The sequence below is a fragment of the Sparus aurata genome, chromosome 14, assembly GCF_900880675.1.
Source record: "Sparus aurata chromosome 14, fSpaAur1.1, whole genome shotgun sequence".
In the NCBI taxonomy this organism is placed as follows: Eukaryota; Metazoa; Chordata; class Actinopteri; order Spariformes; family Sparidae; genus Sparus; species Sparus aurata.
Genome location: NC_044200.1, coordinates 21,012,369 through 21,036,544, shown reverse-complemented (window position 1 = coordinate 21,036,544; position 24,176 = coordinate 21,012,369). Strand labels below are relative to the sequence as shown.

Here is a 24,176-nt window from a genome sequence, read left to right as displayed (position 1 = left end):
ATGACACAGTTTGTCCACAAGAGAGCGCTGACAAAAACTGTAAAAAGTCCCTTTAAGCACAACACTTTGTTCTTAATCAACTAAATCTAAGCTGCTCTGTCATTACGTCACTAAAACAAAGTTTTATTTGTTTCACTATTGTCATCTTTTGTCCACAGGGGGCGCCAGACTCAACACAAAAGTCCCCTTTAGAGGCTTTCAGTAAGGATTTGAATACTCTGCATCACTGGGTGAAGTTCAGCGTCCTGACAAATTAATATTTAAAAGAAATAGTTAAACAAGCTTCCTCAAATTACTCATAAGTGACATTTCTGCGTGTTAATAAGTGAACCAGGTGAGCGACAGTCCGTGCAGAGCGCTGCAGGGCGTCAGCGATCACGTTTCCCTTCTAGTTTTTATCTGAAATCACTTTTCTGTCCTTTTGGGAAGGTTGATGAAATTCAGATGGAGTAATGGGCCTTTCACAGGCTTCCTGAGTGGCAATCAACTGCGGAAACGGCTTTTAAACGAGCAGAAACAATCAGCACACACACTTAATACACACACACACACACACATTCACATGAAGTCCATCAGCACTGCTGGAAACACTGACGGGAAACACAGAGCTCGACTATTATCTGTGAACATAACAAGGTTAAAAGGCTGAATGGATGAAGGAGGGAGAGTCAGAAGTTTGTTTCGTATCTACGTCAGCCTTGTTTATGTTGTCTTAACCTGTTATACGTGACCATACGAGACTCTGGCTGCTTATTGATCTGAACTGAAATACATGAACATCAATTATTAACAGGTGCAGGTACTTTAAACGTTTATCTTGACCTTGGAAACAAACGCAAACAAAAACATGTACTCACGCCCTTGTGTTTTAAGTTTATAGCCTACTATTTATTTAATGATATGTTTATTTTTGTAGTGTATTTTGTGGTAAAACCTGTTAAATGTTTAATTGTTGCTCACTAAAATGTCATATAACAACAACAAAAGTCATTAAGTCGGCTATCTGTCTCAATAATGCCAGTAAAACTGCAGCAATATCTGTGCAAAGCTTGCTAACTAGCGCTAGCTAACATTACTTCAGCTGACACAACGAACTTAGGCTGAAGCAGCTAAACACTTGAATTACGTATATTTAAGTTATGAACTCTACTGGAAATACGTATTGTAGCTAACATTAGCAAAAGTAAGCTGACTTCACTGATGTTTTAGTTATGAATTCTATTGTGAAAACGCACTGTAGCTAACATTAGCTAACCTTAGCTGGATTCACAGATGTTATGAATTCAGCTGTAAATTCATATTGTAGCTAACATTAGCTAACATTAGCTGACTTAACTGATGTTTTAGTTATGAATTCTATAGTGAAAACACACTGTAGCTAACATTAGCTGTTAGCTCGATTCACAGATGTCACAGTTATGAATTCAGCTGTAAATTCATATAGTAGCTAACATTAGCTAACATTAGCTGACTTAACTGATGTTTTAGTTATGAATTCTACTGTGAATATGTACTGTAGCTAACATTAGCTAACATTAGCTGACTTAACTGATGTTTTAGTTATGAATTCTACTGTGAATACGTACTGTAGCTAACATTAGCTAAAGTTAGCTGAATGCACTGATTCGTGATTAGTTGTTAATTTGTATACGTATTGTTGCTAACATTAGCCCGCTTTAGCTAATGTCAGCTAACACAACAAACTGAGGCTGAAGCAGCAGAACACTTGAGTTTAATTCCACTGTTGAAGTTCCTTCATATAAGCTATTTTTTTTAGTTTAATTGATCAATGTTAACTGTTAATTCAAAAGTTAAGGCCAAATTATGACTTTCACTCAAGCTATTTTGTAAAAAAAAACAAAAACAAACATCTTCAGGCATGACTGAGTTTCTTATTTCCTGTTTCTTCCCTGAGTTCCATATAAATCACGTTTTAATGACAGTAACCAAGTCAAGAAAGGGGGGAAGCAGAATAAAAGGCAAAATTTTTAAAAGTGAGGTTTTTAAAAAGCAGTAGTTTGAATATTCAAAACGTCTCATTTCCATCAAGACGCAAACAGAAGCACCATGGCAGCCATGTTAGGAGCCAACACACGAGGAAGAAGTCTTTTTCTGTTTCCTCTTTCTATTGTTTATTGTTAGACAGACGTGGACACAGGGAGGTCCACAGTTTGTACTGGAGGATCGTTTCCTTTAAGACCAGAACCGGTCCGTCTGCATACCGACTGCATTCCAGCTGCCGGGCTGCGTTTCAGAGCCGTGCCTACTTATGTCATTAAACCAGCTTTAAACATGTGCTTTTCACTTCATGTCAGAATCGTGTTACCCAGAAATGTTGATGACACTTTTATTAAAACTTGTTAAATGATTTATGAGTTCCCTGAGAATGTTAATTTGGATGTGAGTGTGCAGCAGAGCAAGGTGGCCTCTCTGACTCGTGTCTGACTCCATAAACCCCCCAAATACTCTGTTTATTCTAAGATATAAATGTTATATTTGGTTTTATTTTACAGTAAAAGCTCCCTACCTTTACTTATGCCTATAAAATTATTTGTTTTGTATGACCAATAGTCTATGACCTAAAGTTATTAACTTTCCTGTGATATACAACTGCAAATCCTCACATTTAGGAGGCTGAAACAACCAACCAAACTCCATTCAATTTTTTGTGTATTTTAAAATAATCACAAAAATCTACTGTTTGTTATTCTACTTTTGTCATTTAAATATTTTTTTCAACAACAAATTATAATCCATTGATTGTGGTTTGGTGCTTGGTATTTAACTTTTGTGGAGAACAGCAATTTATTTTTTTATAAATGTTGAATTTTCAGCTTTGGTGCCAACATTGTCCATTATTAGATGGTCATTCACTTCGGATTTACTGGTTAAGAGGCTTATTGATAAGATATTTATTGTAGAAAATAAGATAATACTCTGGTGGTTTATGGGCGGGTCTAAAGAGACATAAAAAAATCTAACAAAAACTGATATTTTGTTGAATTTTGACATTAAAAACCATCAAACTTGAAGCCCCTGATTATTATTCTTATTACATATGATATATTATATTGACATCTGACCCTCCTGACAAGGTTTGACACCCAAATGAGTCTTATAACGCCCTCTGAAGGGGCTCAGGGGTCCCACCCACCAACACCCCTCTACACCCCATCTGCAGACTCACCTGCACAGGTGAGACCCTCCTGGAAGATGTACTGGCAGCACACGTCACACCAGGTGTTCTCGCCTCCAGACTCGAAGTCGTGCCCCTCCCCGGACTCCTCTCTCACCCTGGGGTCCTTCTCTCCGGGGGTGAAGATGGTCCTCACATCGGGGGGTCTGAAGCCTTTCTTCCTGCCCCTCACTGGCCCTCCACCGGGACTTTCCATCCCGTTCCCTTCTGGCTCAGGACTCTGTAAACCCTCCGCTGCTGCTGGTTTCACCTCCGGCTGTCCTCTCTCACTCCAAGCCGCCTCCAGGCTCTCCAGACTGGCCGGTTGAGGAGACGGATGCCGCCGCACGGCTCTCACCACCACCGCGCCCTTGTTGGCCTTGGAGATCCGCATCTTGGCGCCCGGTGGCGGCCAGGTCGCCTCCGGTGGCTCGAGGGATTTGTGGATAAGAACGGTCTGCACGGTTAATGGAGAGTCATCCGTGACCGAGGAGCGCGTGGGCGCGTATTTCCGACCCTGGTGCACGACGTTAAACATCACGCACACTCCTCAGTCCGCTGCGTAACGAGTGTGTTGAGGTGTGTGAGCTGTTGGACAGACAGGTGAGACGTCATCGTCAGAAGGGATGACACCGACCGATGTCTCGTGCTGAAGGTGTGCGTGTTTGTTGTCGGTGAAGCAGGTTGAGGCAGTCGGTGCTCAGGGGAACGGGTTGGATCTCATTTCACTGGGAAACATGCCGATACGATCCGGGGGAGTACACGCCAAACCCCATTAAGAAAAATGCAGATTTAAAGATTATTTTGTTTTAACTACCGGCAGTCATTTTGCAAACACGATTCAAATAACTCCATGAATTTACGGACTGTCCTCTTTAATCTTACACCCATTAAAACACACACGTAATCAAAATATAACTTTTGTTTTCAGGTGGCATGATGCTTCACATGCCAAAGTTGTTTCCTCTGAGATTTAAATAAAGCAAAGTGCTGTTGTTGCTCTTTATTTATATAACGAATTTATCAAACAACTGATATGACAGCTTGTCACCTTGAGGAAGCACTGGCGAAGTGATTAGAACATAAAAAATGTAAAAACGCTAAAATCATCAAAAATTCAAATGGAGTTCTGCTCTGTTGTCGACATGTTTGTTCCCCCTCTGTCCACAAGATGGCGTCGTTCATTAACATTTAAAGATTCTTATTGGGCAAAATCCAAGAAGACAAAGCGTGTGAACGTTGTAAAAAAGTAAAGGCCTTTATTTAAATTCCTTTACATACATGGAAATGATGATGTAGTTACTATTATTATATTAATGCCACTGACACATTAGGACTTCATCTGCTGGTGAAAATGAAGTGTCCAGTTTTATTTTTTTCATTCTGTTGCAAGAACAAATCGTTTTATAAATATTAAGAATAAAGAACAAAACAGAAAACATCACTAAAACAATCACACATTAGCGAATAACGGCTACAATTACATAAAACAAAAACTACAACAGACTTGGCCCCATCCCTCATGACAAAGTGCAAATGCTGACAATAATCATTCATCATCTTAAGAAAATATAGTATTTTTGTCTGATAAACTACAGCACGAATTCTGCTGCTTCCTTACAAACTTTTAAAATCACATTCCTGTCGTTCATTGGCACAAGCTGCTGTTCATTTGGCTCTGGGTCCCTGAAAGTCTTCGGCACATCAGACGTCAGTCGTCAGAATCACGCTTTAATATTCCTCTAATGCATACAGACGCGTTAATGCTCATCAGGTCTCATTTCACGTGCATGTAAACTGAATTGGCTGATCCTGACAAATTTAAAGCTCTTGAAGCACCAGTGACACCTCGATAAGAGTGATTTCAGAGATGACACATATGTACAGGTGAGGTGTGCTAACGGTGGGATGCTAAAGCTCTCCACTTCATGTCAGACTGAAGGAATCGATTGAAGCTGAAGGAACCGAGTGGCAGATTTCACCACTTCTTTCTTTTCAGTGGACTTCATCTTCATCCTCGTCGTCACTGTGAAAAGCTTCCTCCTGCGAAAGACGAGAAAATATCAGCATTCGTTTGAAAAAGGCTTCAGCACAGAGCAGACTGTTTTAAGGAGGTGTTAGAAGGTGTGTGTGTGTTTGACGTACATATCCTCCCTCCTGCTGAGCCCAGGATGAATAATGATCCCGCACATATCTGGCTCCGTGATCGAGCATCCGGGCCATGGGCAGCGTGTTCACGGCCGACAGACGACTGGTGACCTGCCGGAGAACAGAAACATGTTCAGCTTACCAACCAAAACAGACTTTCTATAAAGAGAAATGATTCACCGTTTATACTCCAGCCAAATCTCTGCAGCAAGATTGCTTAATAAAGTTGATTAATAATATGGTGAGAGAAGAAAAAACAGTAAACGGTATAAACTGTTGAGTTGTTCTCACCTCACAGGTCACAGCGATCTGGGTTTTGGGGGATGCTTGTGGCCCCAGAGTGTCGGGTTCCGGGCTAATGAGGCCCATCCTGATGAGAAAGGCCTTTACCAGCTTCTCAAAGAAACTGTAGTTCCAGAAGAGCTCTGCAGCGATGTTGGCATCTTTCAGCTCCTGATGGAGACGAGAAACATCTTGTGTTTAGTTTTCATCAGTGAAACAGATTTAATTAATACAGAGGAGACAACTGGCACCAGTTCACACACCAAAATATGTCTTTTAAAGAAGATATTGGGGTTTTTTTGGAGCAGAATTATGGCAAAATTAGGAATTATGTTTCCTACTGTAGATCATAAACATCCAGTAGAGGTTAAAAGGTGATATTGTCAGAAGAAGCTGTTTACCTTCTCGTTCAGTCTGTCTCCAGCGTCCCTCAGCAGCAGGCCGATCACTTTCTCCACTTCATCTGCACAACAGAACACATGATTATTTATCAAAACACAGAATACAAGACGGTCTGTGCAATAAAGTTTGCAAGATCAGACTTAAAACACTCATATGAGCAAGTTTCATGAGAAGAGGAATATTGTAACCTTCTTGCATGAGACACAACATGTCTACTTATTATTTGTTTATTCTGTAGGCAGGAAACCAAACTAACGGTCTGATGGATCACCTTCTGGTGCATCTGACTCCACTTCTGGAGGAGTGAACGGGATTTCATTGGCGAGCTCCGTCAGTCGCTCCACCACCTTCTCCAACTCATCCTTTTCTTTGTCTTCGACGTCTTTGGGATCTAAACGAACAGAAGTTCAGAGAAATGAAACAGAGTAAAAACAAACACGTGTTACAAGCTCTTTCCTTCGTCCACCTCTCCAGAGACCTCCACACTCTGACAACCTGTGACGTAGAGGTGGAAACCTTTACCTGACTCACAGACTACCTGCTGGTAATAAAGGTCACATCGCAGAGAAAGCTGTGACTGCATATCTCAAACAATAGAACTTCCTAACTCAGGTGTAAATGCTGAAATAAACTTGCGTGTCAGTAAAGGTAGAGAAATGACTCGGCAAGTTTTTACAACTTACAGGAAACTAATGTGAAATGTGTCACACAAGGAGAGAAACCATGGAGGTGGAATTCTGGTTAAACATGATCGCTATAAAACAGATATGAGTATATTCTGTAAGCAGTGATTATTTTCATGATTACTGCACAGGGAAAACAATCATTCAGACTATTCAATAATAAAGACAATCAGTAGTTGAAGCCCTAATGTGATGTGAATGTATTTGTGTATATTTGATCACTCACCTTGTATAACTAATCCTCTGGTTGCGACATCAGGTGTGTTCTCAGGAATTTGGTCGAATTCTTTGTCGTCCGTCTGAGGTTTGATGCAGGGAAAACGTTTCAACAAACTTCTAATTCTCTTCATCTTCCTCTTCTTCTTCTTCTTCTTCTCCTCCCCCTCTTCTTCAGTCTTGTCTGGAGTCGGAGGTGACGATGGTCCGTTTGAATGTGCAACTCCATTCGGAGCACTCGGGGTGTCCTGCGTAGGAGACTCAACCTTCTGTTTTGGCCGTCTCCTTGTTGCATAGGCCATCATCATTCGGAGCTCCACGGTGTCCGCCATGCTGTCCTGATCTGAGGTAGAGTTCAGGTCGCAGTTTGTGCTGCTGGTGAGGTTGTTGTGGTTGGAGAAGGGGTCGTGGATTGTCACTTGGTCGTTTGCCATGTTGCTTCACTGCTGATTGAAAATTAAAGATCATCAAAATGATAACATTTTAAAATTAAATGGTCACTTAAAAAGAATATGGATGTGTTAATTTCTTCTGTGAGGCTTCTTTACCTATTTCTATTATTCTGCAAGAAAAGTTTGAATAAACAAAAGTGTTTTTTAGTTTTTATTTTAGATTAGATATTCACTGCTTTGCATGACTTTAAATTTGCACTGCACTGATGCTTTTTACAAATGAAGTTCCTAACGAAAAAATAAAGTTCTTTGAATTGAATTGAATTGACTTTACAGCAACAGTCTGGTGTTGTGCTTCTTCATGTTTCCTCCTTAATAGAACCAAAACAATTTGTCTATTAATGATCAGTTTGGTCCCACCTTCTGAGATGTGAAGATTACCTGCTTTCGTTATCATAAACTGAGTGTCTGGGATTTTGTCTGAGATCGTTTTTTCAAACAAACAAAGCAATCTGACGAGGTTATATTTGGTTCTGGAAACTTGTCAGGGGTATTTTTGTCATCATAGACAACATTTTTCTGAGAAATTGACAGTTAATCGGGTCAAAATATTGTTGTTAAAGCCTTACTTTAATACATAAGATGTTAATTAAGTTTTGTTAACAGCATATTTAAAAATGCAACTAATAAGATTCAGTGTATTCATTCTTTGGTCATGTGTTCTTCCTTATTCTTCTGATTCTTATCGGCTTTACGTCCATTTTGATCATATTTACTCCCAAACCAAGTGATTCTATTTGATCAACCAAGTAATCATTATTCTTTATAAATGTCAAATAACTGTGCAATAATGCCTTTCAAGTTTTACAAGAACAAGACGTTACTTCTCCAGATTGCATAAATCAACCCAATTTTTAAAATTTGCAATCATTTTAAAACAGGGAGAAGCAGCACATCTTTACATTTGGAGAATCTGGAAACAGTCTTGTCTTTGCTGAATAAATGATTTTTTTCCTAATTACTGTCAAATTTCTGTTGATTTATTCCATCTGACGTGTTTGATGTTTATGAAACGTTACTATATTTTGACCTTGTATGGTCTGTCTTCAGTAAATAACCTGGATGTACACACCACCCTCTTGTGGTGTGACAGTGGGAACTAACTGGGTCATGCCTGGGCATGTAGCTGGTCAGCCCAATATAAACCAGCTGTTTCCGCAAACACACCACCAAATATAACAAAAATAATAAAAACGATTAACTGTTACACGGCATGTTTATTACATAGAATAAAAACTTAAAAATGTATTAAAGGCAATTTTGCTGAAAAACGAAGCTCGAGAAATTTATATTGAGACTAGTTAACTGTAAAAGGTCAAAGTACGTAAAAGTTCATGAAACAAATACGTCGGTTAGTTCGTTTAACGGCTCTAAAATGGCGGAACGGTTTAAAAACCAGCGATCTAAACGTTACCGGTTGTCTTCCTGTCAGTTAGGAAGCTCTCTGTGAGTTAGTTAGTTCTGAAAAAGTTGTAAACTGAACTGGAAATGATCAGAACTGTTATTTATCCGACTCTAACTTTATTCAAACGTTGTTTAAACAAGTATGTAAGTAAGTAAGTGTTAGTTAGTTAAATTCAACTTTTGCCATTCAAACCGTAACTTACTCATCTGCGAAAACTACCAAAACACACTTTACACCTCTTGTCAACGGCTAAATCATGTATGTACAGTATTTTTAAACACATAAAAACACGAGTACTTACGGTCCAAGTGATTATAAAGCCGGTAAGACACTAAATCATCCGATAGGCGACTTCTGTCGAAGTTTACGAACGACTGACCTGCTTTAAGTGTCCCTCCCTTGTACTTAAACGGTTCACAGGCGTTACGTAGAGCGTGTCACCATCTTGTCATGACGTCTTTGCGTGATGACGTTTCCGTATTTTTTTTTTCTAAATACACGAAAGTGAAACTGGAAATAGTGACAGCAGCAAAAAAATAAAACAGAACAGGGAGTTTCAACTTGATTTATTTTAAAATGATGAGATTAATCAAATGTTGTTACAGCTGTACAGTCTGGTATGCTTCGTCATTACGCCTCAAATGTATGTACAAGATTTTATCTTCTTCCCACAAACATTTTACATTCAGCACAAAGTAAACAGAGGGAGGTTTTTTTCTTTGTGGTGACAGAAACTTCCAGAACAAAGTTAATCTTGTTTTGTTTCGACTTGTTGTGACGTAGAACTTTAAAACAGAGCGTTTTGGCACTGAGCTGTGGCAGGAGATAAGAGGAAGTGTGAATTAAATAATAAAAAGACAGAACTTACATTCTTAAAGATGTTTGTCCAAGCACATTTACTAATGAAATCATGGTCGGGCCCCTAAAAATGTCTCAAAATGTCTTCAGTCTGAAATCTTTAGAGAAACTGGGCACATTTAAAAAGAATTAACCTGCATGGTTATTTTGATTGAGCAGACAAATAATTCTTCCTTTTTTTACAACAGCTGTCTCCACAAACATCATGTGCAAACATGACGCAATCATGACTCACATGCCTGTGGCGCACGAGTTATGCCAGACCTGCAGCCGCCGCGACAAAAATAAAGAATGTTAAAAGACGTTAGATTCAAGTTTGCAACCACAGTCGATGGATTTCATGAAGCATTGAAAACTACGGGTATAGAAGCGTCAGTTCACCGTATTTAACGGGGATTTTCATCCTTAAAAGGCCGATTTATAGTTCAGAATTTTAAAAGCGGTTATAATACGAACTCAGAAATATTTATTTTGTCCATAACTGAATAAACAAGATGCTCTCAGAGGAAAATAAGACGCTAGAAAGGTGGCAGGGTCCGCCACATACAAACAAAGTAAAACAGTGTGAATCTGTGTTGTCCTTTACGGTCGGTTTGTTTATTCAGTTTATTCAGTCATGAATACAAAGAGCGCTTGTTTATTTAGTCATTTTAGGCAGAAAAAACTACATCGTGCAGCTTTAAGTGAGTTGCTTCACTTTAGCTTTGTATGTATCGTTATGATGTACAAAGCTACGTGACGCTTTGAGGAACTCCCAAACGATTGAAGTCAAAACCATTGTTGTGTTTTTTCTCCATATATTTCACTCCACATCACCTTGACACCAATTGCAGGCCCAAAAGTGGCAAAAAAAAGCTGTTTTTCAATGGTATTTCAGAGTTTTTAACTTCCTGGAAACATAATCAAAACGCTGATGACACATCCTACACTCGGGGGTGTAAAGTGTGTGACTCCAGTTTATGAGGTTGCCATGGATGTATACAAAGAAGAGTGTCACCAGAGGAGTGTGTTGCTCAGAGCTGAACATCCCGGATTACTGTGACTTTATAAGATTTGGGTGAAATCAGGTGATTGTGTGGGGAGAATATTCTCTGGTTTCCCTCTCAGGAAAAAATTGGTCATTTGTTATGACATGATTATGACATGAACAACCCATGATCTCGAGAAAACACCAAAAATTTATCACAGGAAAATGGAAGAGATATGCGTATATGTGCGATCCATGACCGTTCAGGGCGTCCGTACTCATTTAATTTTGCACAATTCTGCATTTTTAAGTTTCCAGCAGCAACAATTCCATCTCTGTAGACAGTTTATGCTGTGGTTTGAAACTTGAGGCCTTGTTTGGCAGATAAGTTCAAAAACGTAATGTCCGTTCAGATTTAAAGTTTTCTTTTTACCTCAGAAACAAATGAAGAAATGGTCTCCTCACAAAGTTACTTTAGTAGCTGATCTGCAGCTTTTACTTAATGTTTCTGTTCCTACAATTTCTGTTTCCAAGCTGAAGAACAAGTTCTTTATCTTTTTCATTTGGACACCAACAATGATGGGAACTCCCTTAAGTGTTCGGACAAATCACAAACGGAAAACTCCCCGGGAACTCAACCTAACCAGCAAGCTCCAGCTGTGTGGACCTTATTAGGTGAATATTCAGTCGACCACAGGTACGTTGTCCTTTAAGGAAGTTCCCTGCGGTGACTCATTGAGCTTGTGTTTGACTTCTCAGCCGCCTGATAAACCTCTCAGTCTCGTGTTACATTCAGGATTCTCTTACAGTAAAACGAGTGCCAGTCTGACCTTTTAAAAGTGGAATTTTGAAATGTTAATGAAACAGCAAAACACAGTGAATACATGTTTCAGTACGCCAGGAAATGTCAGGTCATCTAGTGATTATAAGACCATCAAAATATATAAAGTCTACGTCTGAAACATCACAGGCGGTAAAAATATGAAGCAGTTTGGATTTCTAAAGATAGATTTCACTGTTTGTAGAGTCTCAAACTGTAAGTGACCTCGTAATAAACACTTACGTAACGTTAACACACCCTGTAATGACCACTGGTAATGATTTACAGAGGTCAAGTTTCCACTCTGTGATTACTTAAACTAGTAATAAACTGTCAGTACTTGATTAACATTCAAGGCATCTTTCCATTTTAAAAATCAAGGTAATACAAATTTAAACCAGAAAAAGACATCACGATTTGTAAGGTTTCATTTGTGAAATCCATCATACGTTTTATTTAAGAGGTTTTTGTTGACTAATCACAGCCAAACTAGGGTTTTATATAATCTATGGACAACTAAAACAGCCAAAATAAAAACTAAATAAATAAAAATAATAATAATTGGCTTTATATTGGTTCTTAAATATATACACATTTAAATTAAAAGTAAAATTATTTATAAAATGTGGCTTAAATTGATTTTTAATTCTGTATACATTTTATCTTTAATAAATAATTATTAAATAACTCTCCCATTTATTTACTTTAATTTAATTATTTAATTTAATTTATCCATTAAAATATTTTTATTTACATATTTATTTCTGCATTCTTTTCCCTTTGCATTTTGAAAGATACATGTTAATGAATAATCAAATTCCAAATAAATAGTCACACATTAAATGGTAAAACAAATAATATAAATAGTGTCACACTTTACACACTAATTAATGTCTACATTAAATTATTGAGCCATTTATGTTTATTTTATTTTGGCAGTTTCAGTCCTCCATAATATTCACGTGACTTTCTGTATATTACTGTCAGTGAGATGGCAGGAAGAAGAGCTGTTTAAATATAACTTTAAAAGTTTGATAGCGTCTGTCAAAATGCAGAAATTGAAAGTGAAACGTTGTTATCAACTTCCTTCTGCTGTTCGAACCGTCCAGATGGTCTTAACTCCACCCGCCCGGGTGAACCCACAGAACTGAATCATCTACTTTGTATAAATTTGCTGACTGATCTACTTTTGCCTGCGAGGCAGACGTGCAGCAGCGGTGATTTGCACGGTCATGTTTGATTTAGATTTTTAATGTCTCTGTAATCCCACAAACCACTAATTCCTTTGAGATTATTCATCATCCAGAGCAGGTTGGATGACTAAAGGGCAACAATGAGCCTTTCAGCCTGTTTGTACATATCTGATTTCGTAATGTAAATGTTCCTCATCACAAGAGGAATAAAAACATTGTGCGTGAACACTGTTGGGCAGCATAAAAACTGACGTCTTCATCATGTTGGGACACCTCTAGATAAATGTCATCTTGGTTTGAGAAACGGGAAATTCCCCGTGTAGTAACTCCGATTTCTTCAACAATCTTTCAAACAGGAAATAAGGTCAGAGGCGACATAAACAGCATCACATCTTCTTTTAACAAATCAATAAAATAAAACAAACAAACTTCAAGTAATTCCATCATCATCGTCATCAGCAGAAAAATAAGAAGTACAAAAGCAGAAAAGAACCCAAAAAAAACATAACAATCGAAGAGAAAACTCAGGTAGAAATCATTTAAAACTAGAATAATTTAATAATTTAAACAACAATAATAATAATAATAATAATAATGCCAATCCTTTATGCCATGACCAGAAAATAATCCCAAGGGAGGTAAGAAAAAATGCCATGCATAGCCAACGCTGATGAGAGACACGATTTAATACAAAGTTTCTACTCAATAAAAGAGTGATAAGAAGCGTGTGTGTGTGTGTGTGTGTGTGTGTGTGTGTGTGTGTGTGTGTGTGTGTGTGTGTGTCATTCAGAGCGGGCCGAGCTTAGAATCACAGTCACTTCCTAGAAAAATGTCATAACCGTTCACAGGAGAGTTTCGGGGCTGTTTTCATGTACACACATTTTTTCGACTGCCTTAAAAAGCCTCCAGAAATGTCTCAGTGTTGGACGTCGACAGTTGTAGCCATCGTAGAAATCCTTCGATAAATACTTTGACGGGGAAAATGAAACATGAGAGGCGTGAGATGCGGCAGAGCATCACAAATGTTGTAGACACACAAAAAAAACAAAGATTGTCGCACATCCAAATACGGTTTAAAGGTGCGATTTGTAAGAAAAGTAGATTTTTGTGTGTGTTCCCGAGTCGGGAACACACACAAAAATCTACTTTTCTCACAAATTTAATTCAGGTGCTGGAAAAGAAAAAAAACAAACGCAGCTTATTACGACCTATATTTACATTTCTCATCTGGGCAGCGACCTCTAGTGGCCGTAGTAATTATTACAGCTGCAACAGAGGACGTGAAGGGTTATAGAGCGTAAAGATCAACAAGTTCGCCGTTAATGTTCCGTGTGAGAGTCAACAGTGAGTTATTTTAACTTACTAACATAAGAAATTATGTAATGTACATTATTTATTTACATAGCGTCGATATGTCAGTTTCTGCAGTTTGAGGTATCGTAGTTTTTTTTAACCGAAACCACAATGTTTTCCTAAACGAAACTAAACGGCGACTGTAAGACGAATGTCCGGTACGTCTGCTGCAGCGGTCATGTTGTTTTGGTCGTCACTGGCAATCGAACTACTGATCGTATTTTGAAGTAGAGGGTGAAGCTAAAAACAGGGGAAGCCAATCGATTCAGAAAGAGACTTTGAGAAAATTTAAGCCACGTTTCGAGAAAAATATGGAATTGTAGTTGATTTATTATAACTGTACAAATGTTTTTCCCCTTTTTGAACAAAATATTTTGCATCTTCCCCCTCAAGGTTAAATATCCTTTTTCTGTCTTTGTCTTTATGGCATTTGTGAGATGAATATGTTCAAATTTGACTCTTTAATGAAAGAAAAAACAGACTTTTGTTAAAATGTTTGAGCTTAAGGTGCGCTCGATATCTTCTGGAGCTTTCAGCCACATCATGGAAGGCCACAAAATGCTGCTGAAAGCTCTGAAAGACTTCTAGTAAGCAGTTTCTTTGCTCTAAGTTGCCTTGAGCGAGTTTTGATAGTAGAGAAAAATGACAAAAACATGATGGAAACATCAAATGTAATACTGTAAGTTTGATTTCCACCAAACCTCCATGTTAAAAATCCAGACTTCTACGATGGCTACATCTGAGAAATGTTCAAATGTCCCCGCAAGATAGTTTGGAAGCAACTTCCTACTTTATATATCAATTTAAATTACAACAGGTTATATCAGAGAGACCTCACAGGGTTGTTTAAAAGTTCAATCCATCGACATAAAAGCACACAAAAGAAAGAAATGAAAACAAAAAAAGAACAAGACAATCATAAACCCAACCAGCACTGAAGTAAAATTGCACATTCAATACTCCTCGGTGCTAAAATGGTCGACTATGTTAAAAACATTAATGTAATGTAAACGATTAATAGAGAAATGCAAAAAGACGTCATCTATTCATATTGCATTGAATATGGCTCAGTTCTTCTTTTTCTTCTTGGATAAATGCTGCGGACACACACACACACACACACACACACACACACCTGACCGTCTGTCATTGCGTTCGTGCTGAACAGAGAAAACAAAGCTTCATTTTTCTGTTGCAGCCGCACTGACTTCTCTCTTTTCAGGTTTGATATGGAACTGGGGGATTTTGTCTCACACACACACACACACACACACACACACACACACACACACACACACACAAGCTGCATGTGAAAAGCCTTGTCGGGTCAGGAGTACCAGACGCACACTATCGCGGTGTGAAAAGTTTAAATATTGGAGAGTGAGACAATTAAAGATGAACAGCTTTGTGATTATGCTTAAAACGCCTGTTTTTTGAATGTAGTTTGGTGTGTCCACTACGATCGACTAGCTGCACTCATCGAACGATCAATAACTCTGCACGAGAACTAATGTGTTGGTTTTTGTTGATACTGGTGCTTCCTAAATAATGTGAAGTGGTTCAGTCGGTGATATGAGCTTCAGTTTTATTTGATTCAATTTGAGAAGCAACATTTTGTTTAGACTTGATTTAATATAACTAAGAGAGTTTTTAGCTTTTTATTCCTGTGATTCTCGGGATTGTTTTCATAATCAATTTATGTTATTTTCTAAATTTATTGATTCACTTTTTGCTCCTGAAACAAGCTTAATCTTAATTTTCCAAAACCCTTTTTCTTGTCCTAAACTCAAAGACATTTAATTTACAGTAATAAAATATTAAAAAAGCTAGACAATATTTAAATTTGAGGGGCTGAGACCAATTATTTGGGGGAATTTTTTCTTTAAGACACACACAAGGTTTTAAAATATGAATAAATTGTAAAAATATTTGCGAAAAAGTTCTGTTTCAGTGCTATAACTGAGCTAAAATTCAATATTATGACTGTTTGCCTTCATTTATGTTGTGATAAAAGTTAGATAATGTTCTGTAAATCAGGTGTAACACTCTTTAATGTTATATATCATCACTACTGTCTTGTCATTACTGTATTGTGAGTATTGTTTATTTTCCACACCACATACATTTAGTCCCAAATCTTCTGTAAAGACTCAGAGGACGCTGTAATCAAAAATGAAACGTTATAGAAAGTTTTGATCACATGTTTGATTATTTTCTATCCAATATATAAATGTCCTTATTAATCTCTTTAAAAACCTTTTTTTAGCCGTCTCACACAGTCCTGTCGTGAGACCTTTTCCACTAAGATGATAATAAAACTACACCTACGATAATTTTTTTGCTATGAAAGAGAAATTTACGTCCACATCATTACGTAACATCAGCTGTCGACTCCTGCGACCAACGACAAGTCCGACACACGGTGGAATGAAACAGTAAAAACAGGAAACTGATGATTGTAATGAAATAAAAAGTTTGGACCACACAGAGCAAAAAAATGATAAAACCTAACAGGTCGTGTTCAGATGTTTTACGATAGTTAAGGGCAAATGTTCCCAAACGTTTTGGCTTGTGACACCTTAAAACAAATCGATGTCCGCTGAGAGCAGCTGGAGCAAAAGTGTGATTCTTTCTTGAGGCATTTTTAAAGTCTGGAAACGGTGAAAATATCAAGAATTTCACAAGAAAAATGCCAAAATTTTGAGTCAGAGGATTACAAATGACCTCATGGAGTATGTTTTTGTCTTTCTTACGGCCTTCATTATACAGAAATATACATTTTCTTGTAATTTATTTTGTTGATTTAAACTTTTGACTGTTACTTTTAAGATTTTAAGTATCTGCTTTTTTCATTTGCACGTGTGAAACATTTTTGCTCCAGTTTTTTAAAAAAAAAGGTTTTTCCTTTGTCACTTCCTGCCTTCCGTACTTATCTTTAACTAATTCAACAATTCCTATGATTTATTTTGTTACTAATTTCAGTCTTTAACTGTTTCATGTGAGTTCCTCGTGTTTAATGTGAGCGTGGGAAGCATCTTTTATTCCTTGTTTTATAAGAATAAAGTTATTTTAGTCACTTCCGGCTTTCTGAACTAAAAGTGAGTCAGCTGAAAAGACATTTTTAAGCTCTGTTGATCCATCGATGGAAAATGAAACATCATAAATTCAAAGCAATCTGTTTTGGGGATTAATGTGAAAACCAACCGCTGTGAGGGATCGATAGAGAAACAGATATGACACTACGTCAGTGCAATGTCTTTGGCACACAGGTTTTATGGGGTAAACATAGAAGCCTTTAGTACGTCCATCAGTTCTGAAATGAAACTTTATGTTATATTGATTATTTTCAACACTTCTTACTGAGTAAATTCATTCTCAAAACATGAATTGTGACCAAAATAAACAACATGGTTTTCATGAACTCACGACCCGCGACGGCTGCTCAAAGTGCACTTGCATCCTGAACCGTTAAAAGTCCTACAATCAATCACTCAGTCGATCAATCAGCACAACCAATAAATAGAATATGAATAAATAAATACAAATAAATAGTTTGACCATTAAAATCTCCACTGCAGTGCTGCTGTGAGCTGAAGCAGTTCACTCCTCTGCTGCGTCTCGTTCACCTCTGTGGAGACGATGGAGTCCGATTTCTTTTTTCTTTTTCTTTTTTTTACACTTTTCTCTCTCAGATTCGTCTCCACTACGAGTGTGTGAGTCCAGAGAGGCAGAGTGAGTGTGTGTGAGTGTGTGTGAGCCTCAGACAGCCGTCTCCAAGTCTTCGTTGGTGGTGGAAGAAGGGTGTTTTTGGGTGCTCAGGTAGGTGGCGAGCTCAGAGTCTCCCTCCGCTTGGTCCGCTGGAGTCTTCCCCTGGTGGAGACACACAGATGTTAATGTGTGAGAGGAGAAACCGTCATTAAAACAAAATAAAAGCTTAGGGCTGAAACTGAAACGGAAGTATTTGGTGAATAAATAGTGATTTATGACATTTACAATCTCCCTGAACTCAAGTTGATGAATTTAAAGGGATATTCCGGTGTAAATTTAATCCATGTTCTAACACACCGTGACACCGAGCAGGACCCCCCCGAGAGATCAAGTTTGCAGAGCGCTAGCTCACAGAGTTTTATCAACCTCAGAAACGACCGCACGACAACAATACACTGCAGTAAATGGATCCAAATATAAACCGCCACCAAAAAGCCACAAATAATGCTCAGAACAGCACCAAACTTCAGCAACAGTACAAATAGGGTCTCAGCACATAGTCCGGGGCATCTAACCTCCGCTAGCTTAGCTGGATTTCTATTGTGAAGCTAAAAACAGATTTCAACTCTCCTCCATCAGCTTCCGGGTCGGGGAAGTCCCGACGCGACGATTACCGAGTGCGGTTAGAAATGCTCAATTCTGTTCTTTTCCCTGTCCGCTCTCGATAATAACTGTTATAAACTGGCAGGTAAGACACATATGAACTTTGATTGCTTTTCCATGGAGTCATAATCATACATTTTCATCCATGAGCCGCGGAACTCTACTGCACTCGGTAATCGACTCGTCGGGACTTCCCGTCAACAGGAAGCTGCTGCAGAAGAGTAGGTAAATTTAGTCAGCTTTTCAGTAGAAATCCAGCTAAGCTAGCGGAGGTTAGATGCCCCGGACTATGTGCTGAGACCCTATTTGTACTGTTGCTGAAGTTTGGTGCTGTTCTGAGCATTATTTGTGGCTTTTTGGTGGCGGTTTATATTTGGATCCATTTACTGCAGTGTATTGTTGTCGTGCGGTCGTTTCTGAGGTTGATAAAACTCCGTAAATTAGCGGTCTGCTAACTTGATCTCTCGAGAGGGACTCTAACACAGTTTCACAGTGATTTAGATTTTAGACCATGGATTAAACTTACACCGGAATATCCCTTTAAATGTCTTGTTTTGTCGAATCAAAAGATCAAAACACAAACACAGTCAGTTTACCACACAGGAAAGCACAAAAATATCTTCACATTTAAGAAGCGGAACCAGCACATTTCAACCCACAGTGATTCGCTGATTATCAAAATTGTTGCACAATTAATTTTCTGTTGGGCAAGTCATCAATTTACGGCCACAGTGATTGTTTAAGCAATAAATGTTACATAAGTTGGTGTCATGAGAGAGTTTCAGCAGAGTTAGACGTGTGGAAGTTAACTTCCAGATGTCACAAGATGGTTGAGGAGAAAAAAATTAAAATAACTCTTTGACTGGGAAACATATTTTACATTATGTTGCCTGATCCAGTGATATAATCCACCTTAAAATTAAATCTTCTGGCTGTTTGTGATAGTCAAAGAAAGCTGTTAACATCACAAGTGGACAAGTGGCTTGGTAGGCAAATATACATCTACCTTGCTGGAATGGATGGATATATTTAATACACAAGGAAAGAAATATCTTCACGTGTAATGTTTGCCGAATGAACAAGAAGGCCCAAATAGTCAAGAATGTGCGGACAGCGCTTCACAAAGTTTATATAGGTTCTCCGAACGCAACAAATGTCAAAATTTAGCTTTTTTTTAATGGAGTCTGGTGACTTTGAAGTAGCCCTTTATCAGCTACAGCTTACTGTATTTTAATTTGACATGTTTACCGTCAATATAGTTCATTCTTTAATAACTTCATTAATCAGTTCAGGGCGGTACGACACACTTGAGACATGAAAACAGACTTTTTCAGCGATGACTTGACAAACAGACACTTCACGAGAAAAGAAACGTCCTTGTTTTCTATGTAATGCCGAATTCACTAGAAAGTAGATGATTCAAAATTTACCGCAGCTGTTTTACAGAGATCGTTAAGTGCCTCGTCATGCAACAGCTCTTACAATTACACAAATTGCTGAGTTCATCTGAAGCTATTGTGGTTACTTGTTCAGTGGTTAGTTGGAAAGTGAAAGTTGAGGTTACAGTGAACAACTTGGAAATCATAAAGTGTTTAATGCACTATGACTGTTGCTGTGGCTTCTTCGTGATGTTTCATGGAAGACTCTGTTTTCTCATTTCTGCACTCACAGGATGTTGTGAGTTAAAAGTTCTGGTGCTTTTAAAGTATTAAAGAAACGCGTCTTGTGTTGTTTTCTGCTTTTACATTTCTTTCCGGTGTTCTAAAAGTGTGCAAATGATCCCAGAACACACAAACAAAGTGTCAGAGGAAGTCAGGCTCCCTTAAACTCCAAGAAAATTCCTGCAATCACCTGCAGCTCAGGTCGGGACTTCCCCCAAATAAAACTGTACACAAATCAAACCTGCTGACAACCTGACGATCAACTTCAAATTTGTGCTCTACACAGCGGAGGCCACACCCTGCTGTTCTCCGTAGATCATTTACACGTCAGGCTGACGCTCTGATATGACTCAGCAGGACTTACAGGAAACCCTAGTGTTTCTCAGGTGCAGCAGCAGGTGCAGCAGCACGTGTAGCGCGTTTTTACCTGGAAGTTGGTCTTTTCAAGCGACGCGCCGGCCTCCACCAGCAACCGACACACGGCATGCTGCTTCTCGGAAGCCGCTTTGTGCAACGCAGTGTCTCCTCTACAAACAAACACACAGAAGAAGGTGATCAGACAAACTGTGAAGACGAGCAGAGAGTCACAAAATCTCCCCGACTTCAAATCTAAAAGGTTGCTGTTCCACCCAGCAGTTAAAGGAGGGTTTAGGTTTGTTGTTGGCACGTTATTAGAGCATGAGCAATAAGTTGATACAGTAAACAAACACAGAGGTTCCTTTAGAAAAAATAAAATGAAAAGTACCCAACATACTTCTCTCTGTCTGTCAAATCCAGAAGCACTTTAGAGCCTGAAGAGGAAGAAACAACAAACACAAAGAGATTTGATTCTATGGACAAAACACAACAATGAGCAGAACAACAAATATCACCTTGATCATTACACATATTCTAATTCCTTGTCAAAATTACCCACAATTCAAGTGTGCTATGCTAGTCGTATGCTAGTCAAGTTGAGGTGAGGAGCAGGCTACAGATTTCACCACTAAACTTGACAACCTTTTTTCCTCCTTTTCCTTACAAATATCCAAACATACCCAACATAATCATGATACTCTCATCACCTGGACTCTTACTACACCTTCAATTATCATAATTAATTGTTGCAAATGTAATTGTTTAATGTTATTGTCTGTGTATTTGCCCATCATCTCTGATGGTTTTGTTTGTGTTGTTTTTGGACACTTTTTCACCCAAAAAACAAAACAAATAAACCTTTTATAACTGACTTAAGTGACATAACTTGCGGCAGTTCCTCAGATTTGAGCCACAAAAAGCTTTATTCACCTTCGTATATGCAGTTTTACTCCCCAAGACCTGGAAACTGACTGTTTTGCGTAAAATCGGCGGAGTTCTCCTTTAGCAGTTAATGTTTGTTTACATTTTTCTCGCAGCTATTCTCAGAGCAGAAGTGAGTCCGTCTGCTGTGGTGGTTGAAAAGGTCGACCAGGATTTGTTCAGACTGGTGTATTTCTCTGATGTTTGTAAATTAAATCATAAATAAACATAAAAGTCGTGTTATAGCTGGTTTCATAAGACGTGAAGGACCTAAAGTCGGATCATTATAAAGGGTTTTCCCCAAACGACAAAGTGTCTATTGTTGTGAAAACAAGAGTTGCTTTTGTTAGTTAATACCGACATCCTGTTTCCTATTAAAGAGAAATGATGTAACTTTTTGTAACTTTCATGTTGAAGGTGTCTTGTAACAGGGTGAGTTGTGTATACAACCTCAGAGAAAGGGCCTTTAATCTTTAGAGTTATAACTTTAAACCTGTTAAAGTGACACATTTCTCATGTTTTGTGCTGCAGACGTTGTGCCACTTTTGAAAAGACATCATAAAAATACACTCAGGAGGCCGTCAAAGCCGTTTGTTGACATGACCAATGACACATAAAGCACCTTTAAGATAATCACACACACAGACACCTACATGCACATCATGCACACTCTCACCCTGCTGCAGTATGTAGCTGACCAGCTCTGTGTGTCCGTTCTGAGCAGCTATATGTAACGCTGAGCAACCTCCAGAGTTTCTGACCAACAGGCTGACGCCTCGACGCACACACTCCAACAGCTGCAGGCAGAAAACAGAGAAGTGGAATCAGGATTTATTAACAGACGGCACACACAGAGTCCTCACTTGTAGCTTCAGGGTAAAAAACCTTTACAAAGCAGTGTAACGTTGTGATGTGACGCTGTTTGCTCCAGGAATATCTGAATACTTTTCACCTTAAACTTTTAAGATCGACCTCTATCAGGAAACAAGGCCGTCGACTGTAACATTCTTGTGTCATACAGCAGTTTGAGTGTCTAGAGATTATATGAGTCTTTATGTTGACTCATCTTTGGCTGAGCAGACTTATAAATGTTTTGAAGATGAGTCTGTTTGGCTGAGTTCTGGTTGAAAAATCCCATGAAAGTACAGCAGAAACAAACAGGTGAAACAGGTTTTTTTGTTACACAGTCAAGGACAAACTGTGTTGTCCGTCTGTCAGTGTGGGATTGAACTTTACCATAGAGAGGTCTCCTGTACTGGCAGCTGTCAGCAGGGCTGTAAACACACAAACAGACGGAAATCATTGCGTCGGTTCACTGATTTCTGCAGACTTCTCACTTTTCCCCAGACACGCCTTAGTCTACAAATATCTGTGTTGAAATACAGCTGTTCGAGATGATGACTAACTCTTAAAGAAACTCTGGGGACTTTTCACCAGCATTACTTTTTAATCAACTAGAATTCTGCTGAGGTTGTGAAACGTACATGTTTCAAGATGACAGAAGTAAGAAAATAGATGTAATCATGAGTCGTTGCACTCGTTGAGGTTCGTTTGTGTTTTGTCCGGTCAAGTGAAGGACAAAGTTATTTCCTCATAGCAGAGTATTTTCATTGTCTCTCAAGAAACTGCTCGCAACAGCACGTCAAGCAACTAAAATACCTGCCTCTAGTTTTTCAGAATTAATACTCTACTCAAGTCATTTGCAGGGAGAGTTTTTGTCATTTTTGTATCTGCAGCAACAAACATTTTACTGCTTATTAGAGGTAAACAAACAAAACAATGAAACAAACTTGACGTAAAATGAAACGTATGAAGCTTCAAACAGGACGAGTAAGAAAATACAACAAGAGAAAATCAAATCCAAGCAGAAATGTGTGAGTGTGTTACTGTATATTTCAAGTGTTGTAGTGTTGTTTGCTGCTGCAGGTGTCAAAACTGTCAGTGGACAAACAGTAAACATGTCAGGATGAGGAACAGCTCCATTAAACCGGAGAGTCCCAGGAATCCCAGGGACTTATTTCTTGACCACCACAGTAAACATCCTTAAACGTTTCCAGAACTCGTCTCCAGAGACGTTATTGTTCTAATGGTCACAGGGCGGAACGTGGTGATTTATAAAACTGAAACCTGTTCAGGTCACATTGAGGAAGCTGTAGCTTCTGACTTTGCATAGCCAGACATCTTTCGACTGGATGATTTGTTACAGGCATGATTAATAAGAAGCTATGAATATGAGCTGCTGGCCTCGGGGTCATTCTCTTACTTTTAGACTTCACTTGCAGGTTTTAAAGTGATTTAACTACAGCCAGAAATCAGTTTTTATACACTTATGTGTGCTAAAGTGTGTGTGTGTGTTTCTTCTACCTTGTTCCTCAGATGTCAAGGGAGTCCTGGAAACATAAATTGCAGAAGAATTCAAATGTAATTGAGTTAATTAATAGTTATGTTATCTTGTTATTTATTAAAAAAGTGTGTGTGTGTCTCCTTTATATGTGGACGTACCCAGCAGTAGGTTCCACCACCAGATCAGGCATCCCCGTGGACGCTGCCTGATTCACCGTAGGTCCCTCGTGGTCCAGGATAAACACCTCATCCTGACAGATTTCTGTCACAAAGTGGAGGTGCTCCTGCAAACACACAGCAGAGAGGAATCTAAATATATACGAGCAGACAAACATCTCAGTCAAATCAGGTGTGATCTTAACCTAAAGAAATGTTTACCTGAGCCTTGTCGATGCGATAGAAGCGATCAGCTGATGTGGCTGCAGAGACGAGACGCACACGTGAACAAGAAAACACTTTTACTGTAGCTTGAACTTTATCACCTGGACAGCTTTGTATTATCTATTAATTAGCTCATTTATTATGTTAAACTAAAACTGGCTTGGAATAAAACATGAATGCTTTTAGTC

At 38.6% G+C, this 24,176-nt stretch overlaps 3 protein-coding genes across 13 annotated transcripts in view; all 3 read right to left on the bottom strand.

Moving 5' to 3' along the window:
* The window catches only part of rassf3 (Ras association domain family member 3), a 69,898-nt gene extending 66,040 nt beyond the window's left edge, over positions 1-3,858 (bottom strand). Inside the window, exon 1 of the mRNA XM_030440238.1 lies at positions 3,188-3,858. Within this exon, the coding sequence (XP_030296098.1) occupies positions 3,188-3,713 (526 nt within the window). The 5' untranslated portion in view covers positions 3,714-3,858. The remainder of the gene's footprint in view (positions 1-3,187) is intronic.
* Positions 3,859-4,408: 550 nt separating this feature from the next.
* Positions 4,409-9,212, bottom strand: LOC115595087 (apoptosis facilitator Bcl-2-like protein 14). Of its 4 annotated transcripts, none has more exons than XM_030439173.1 (7): positions 9,065-9,212; positions 6,917-7,352; positions 6,264-6,398; positions 6,007-6,068; positions 5,615-5,776; positions 5,321-5,434; positions 4,409-5,218 (listed from the first exon to the last, which is right to left on the bottom strand). In XM_030439173.1, exons 2-7 carry the CDS (start codon positions 7,338-7,340, stop codon positions 5,171-5,173), a joined length of 945 nt encoding a protein of 314 aa, XP_030295033.1. In that variant the 5' UTR covers positions 7,341-7,352; positions 9,065-9,212; the 3' UTR covers positions 4,409-5,170. The 4 variants fall into 4 exon arrangements, with proteins under 4 accessions (XP_030295033.1, XP_030295032.1, XP_030295035.1 ...); XM_030439172.1 differs by having other exon boundaries at positions 6,917-7,349; XM_030439175.1 differs by having other exon boundaries at positions 6,279-6,398; positions 6,917-7,349.
* A 3,766-nt stretch (positions 9,213-12,978) lies between these two features.
* dgki (diacylglycerol kinase, iota) overlaps positions 12,979-24,176 on the bottom strand; it is a 75,896-nt gene continuing 64,698 nt past the window's right edge. For 6 of the 8 annotated variants that reach the window (XM_030439696.1, XM_030439693.1, XM_030439697.1 and 3 more), the window contains 8 exons: positions 23,986-24,026; positions 23,767-23,891; positions 23,629-23,654; positions 22,501-22,538; positions 21,941-22,061; positions 20,732-20,777; positions 20,414-20,513; positions 12,979-17,824 (listed from right to left, as the gene is read on the bottom strand). In XM_030439696.1, the coding sequence (XP_030295556.1) occupies positions 17,714-17,824; positions 20,414-20,513; positions 20,732-20,777; positions 21,941-22,061; positions 22,501-22,538; positions 23,629-23,654; positions 23,767-23,891; positions 23,986-24,026 (608 nt within the window). In that variant the 3' untranslated portion in view covers positions 12,979-17,713. The remainder of the gene's footprint in view (positions 17,825-20,413; positions 20,514-20,731; positions 20,778-21,940; positions 22,062-22,500; positions 22,539-23,628; positions 23,655-23,766; positions 23,892-23,985; positions 24,027-24,176) is intronic. The other 2 variants (XM_030439695.1, XM_030439701.1) reach the window with 1 other exon arrangement.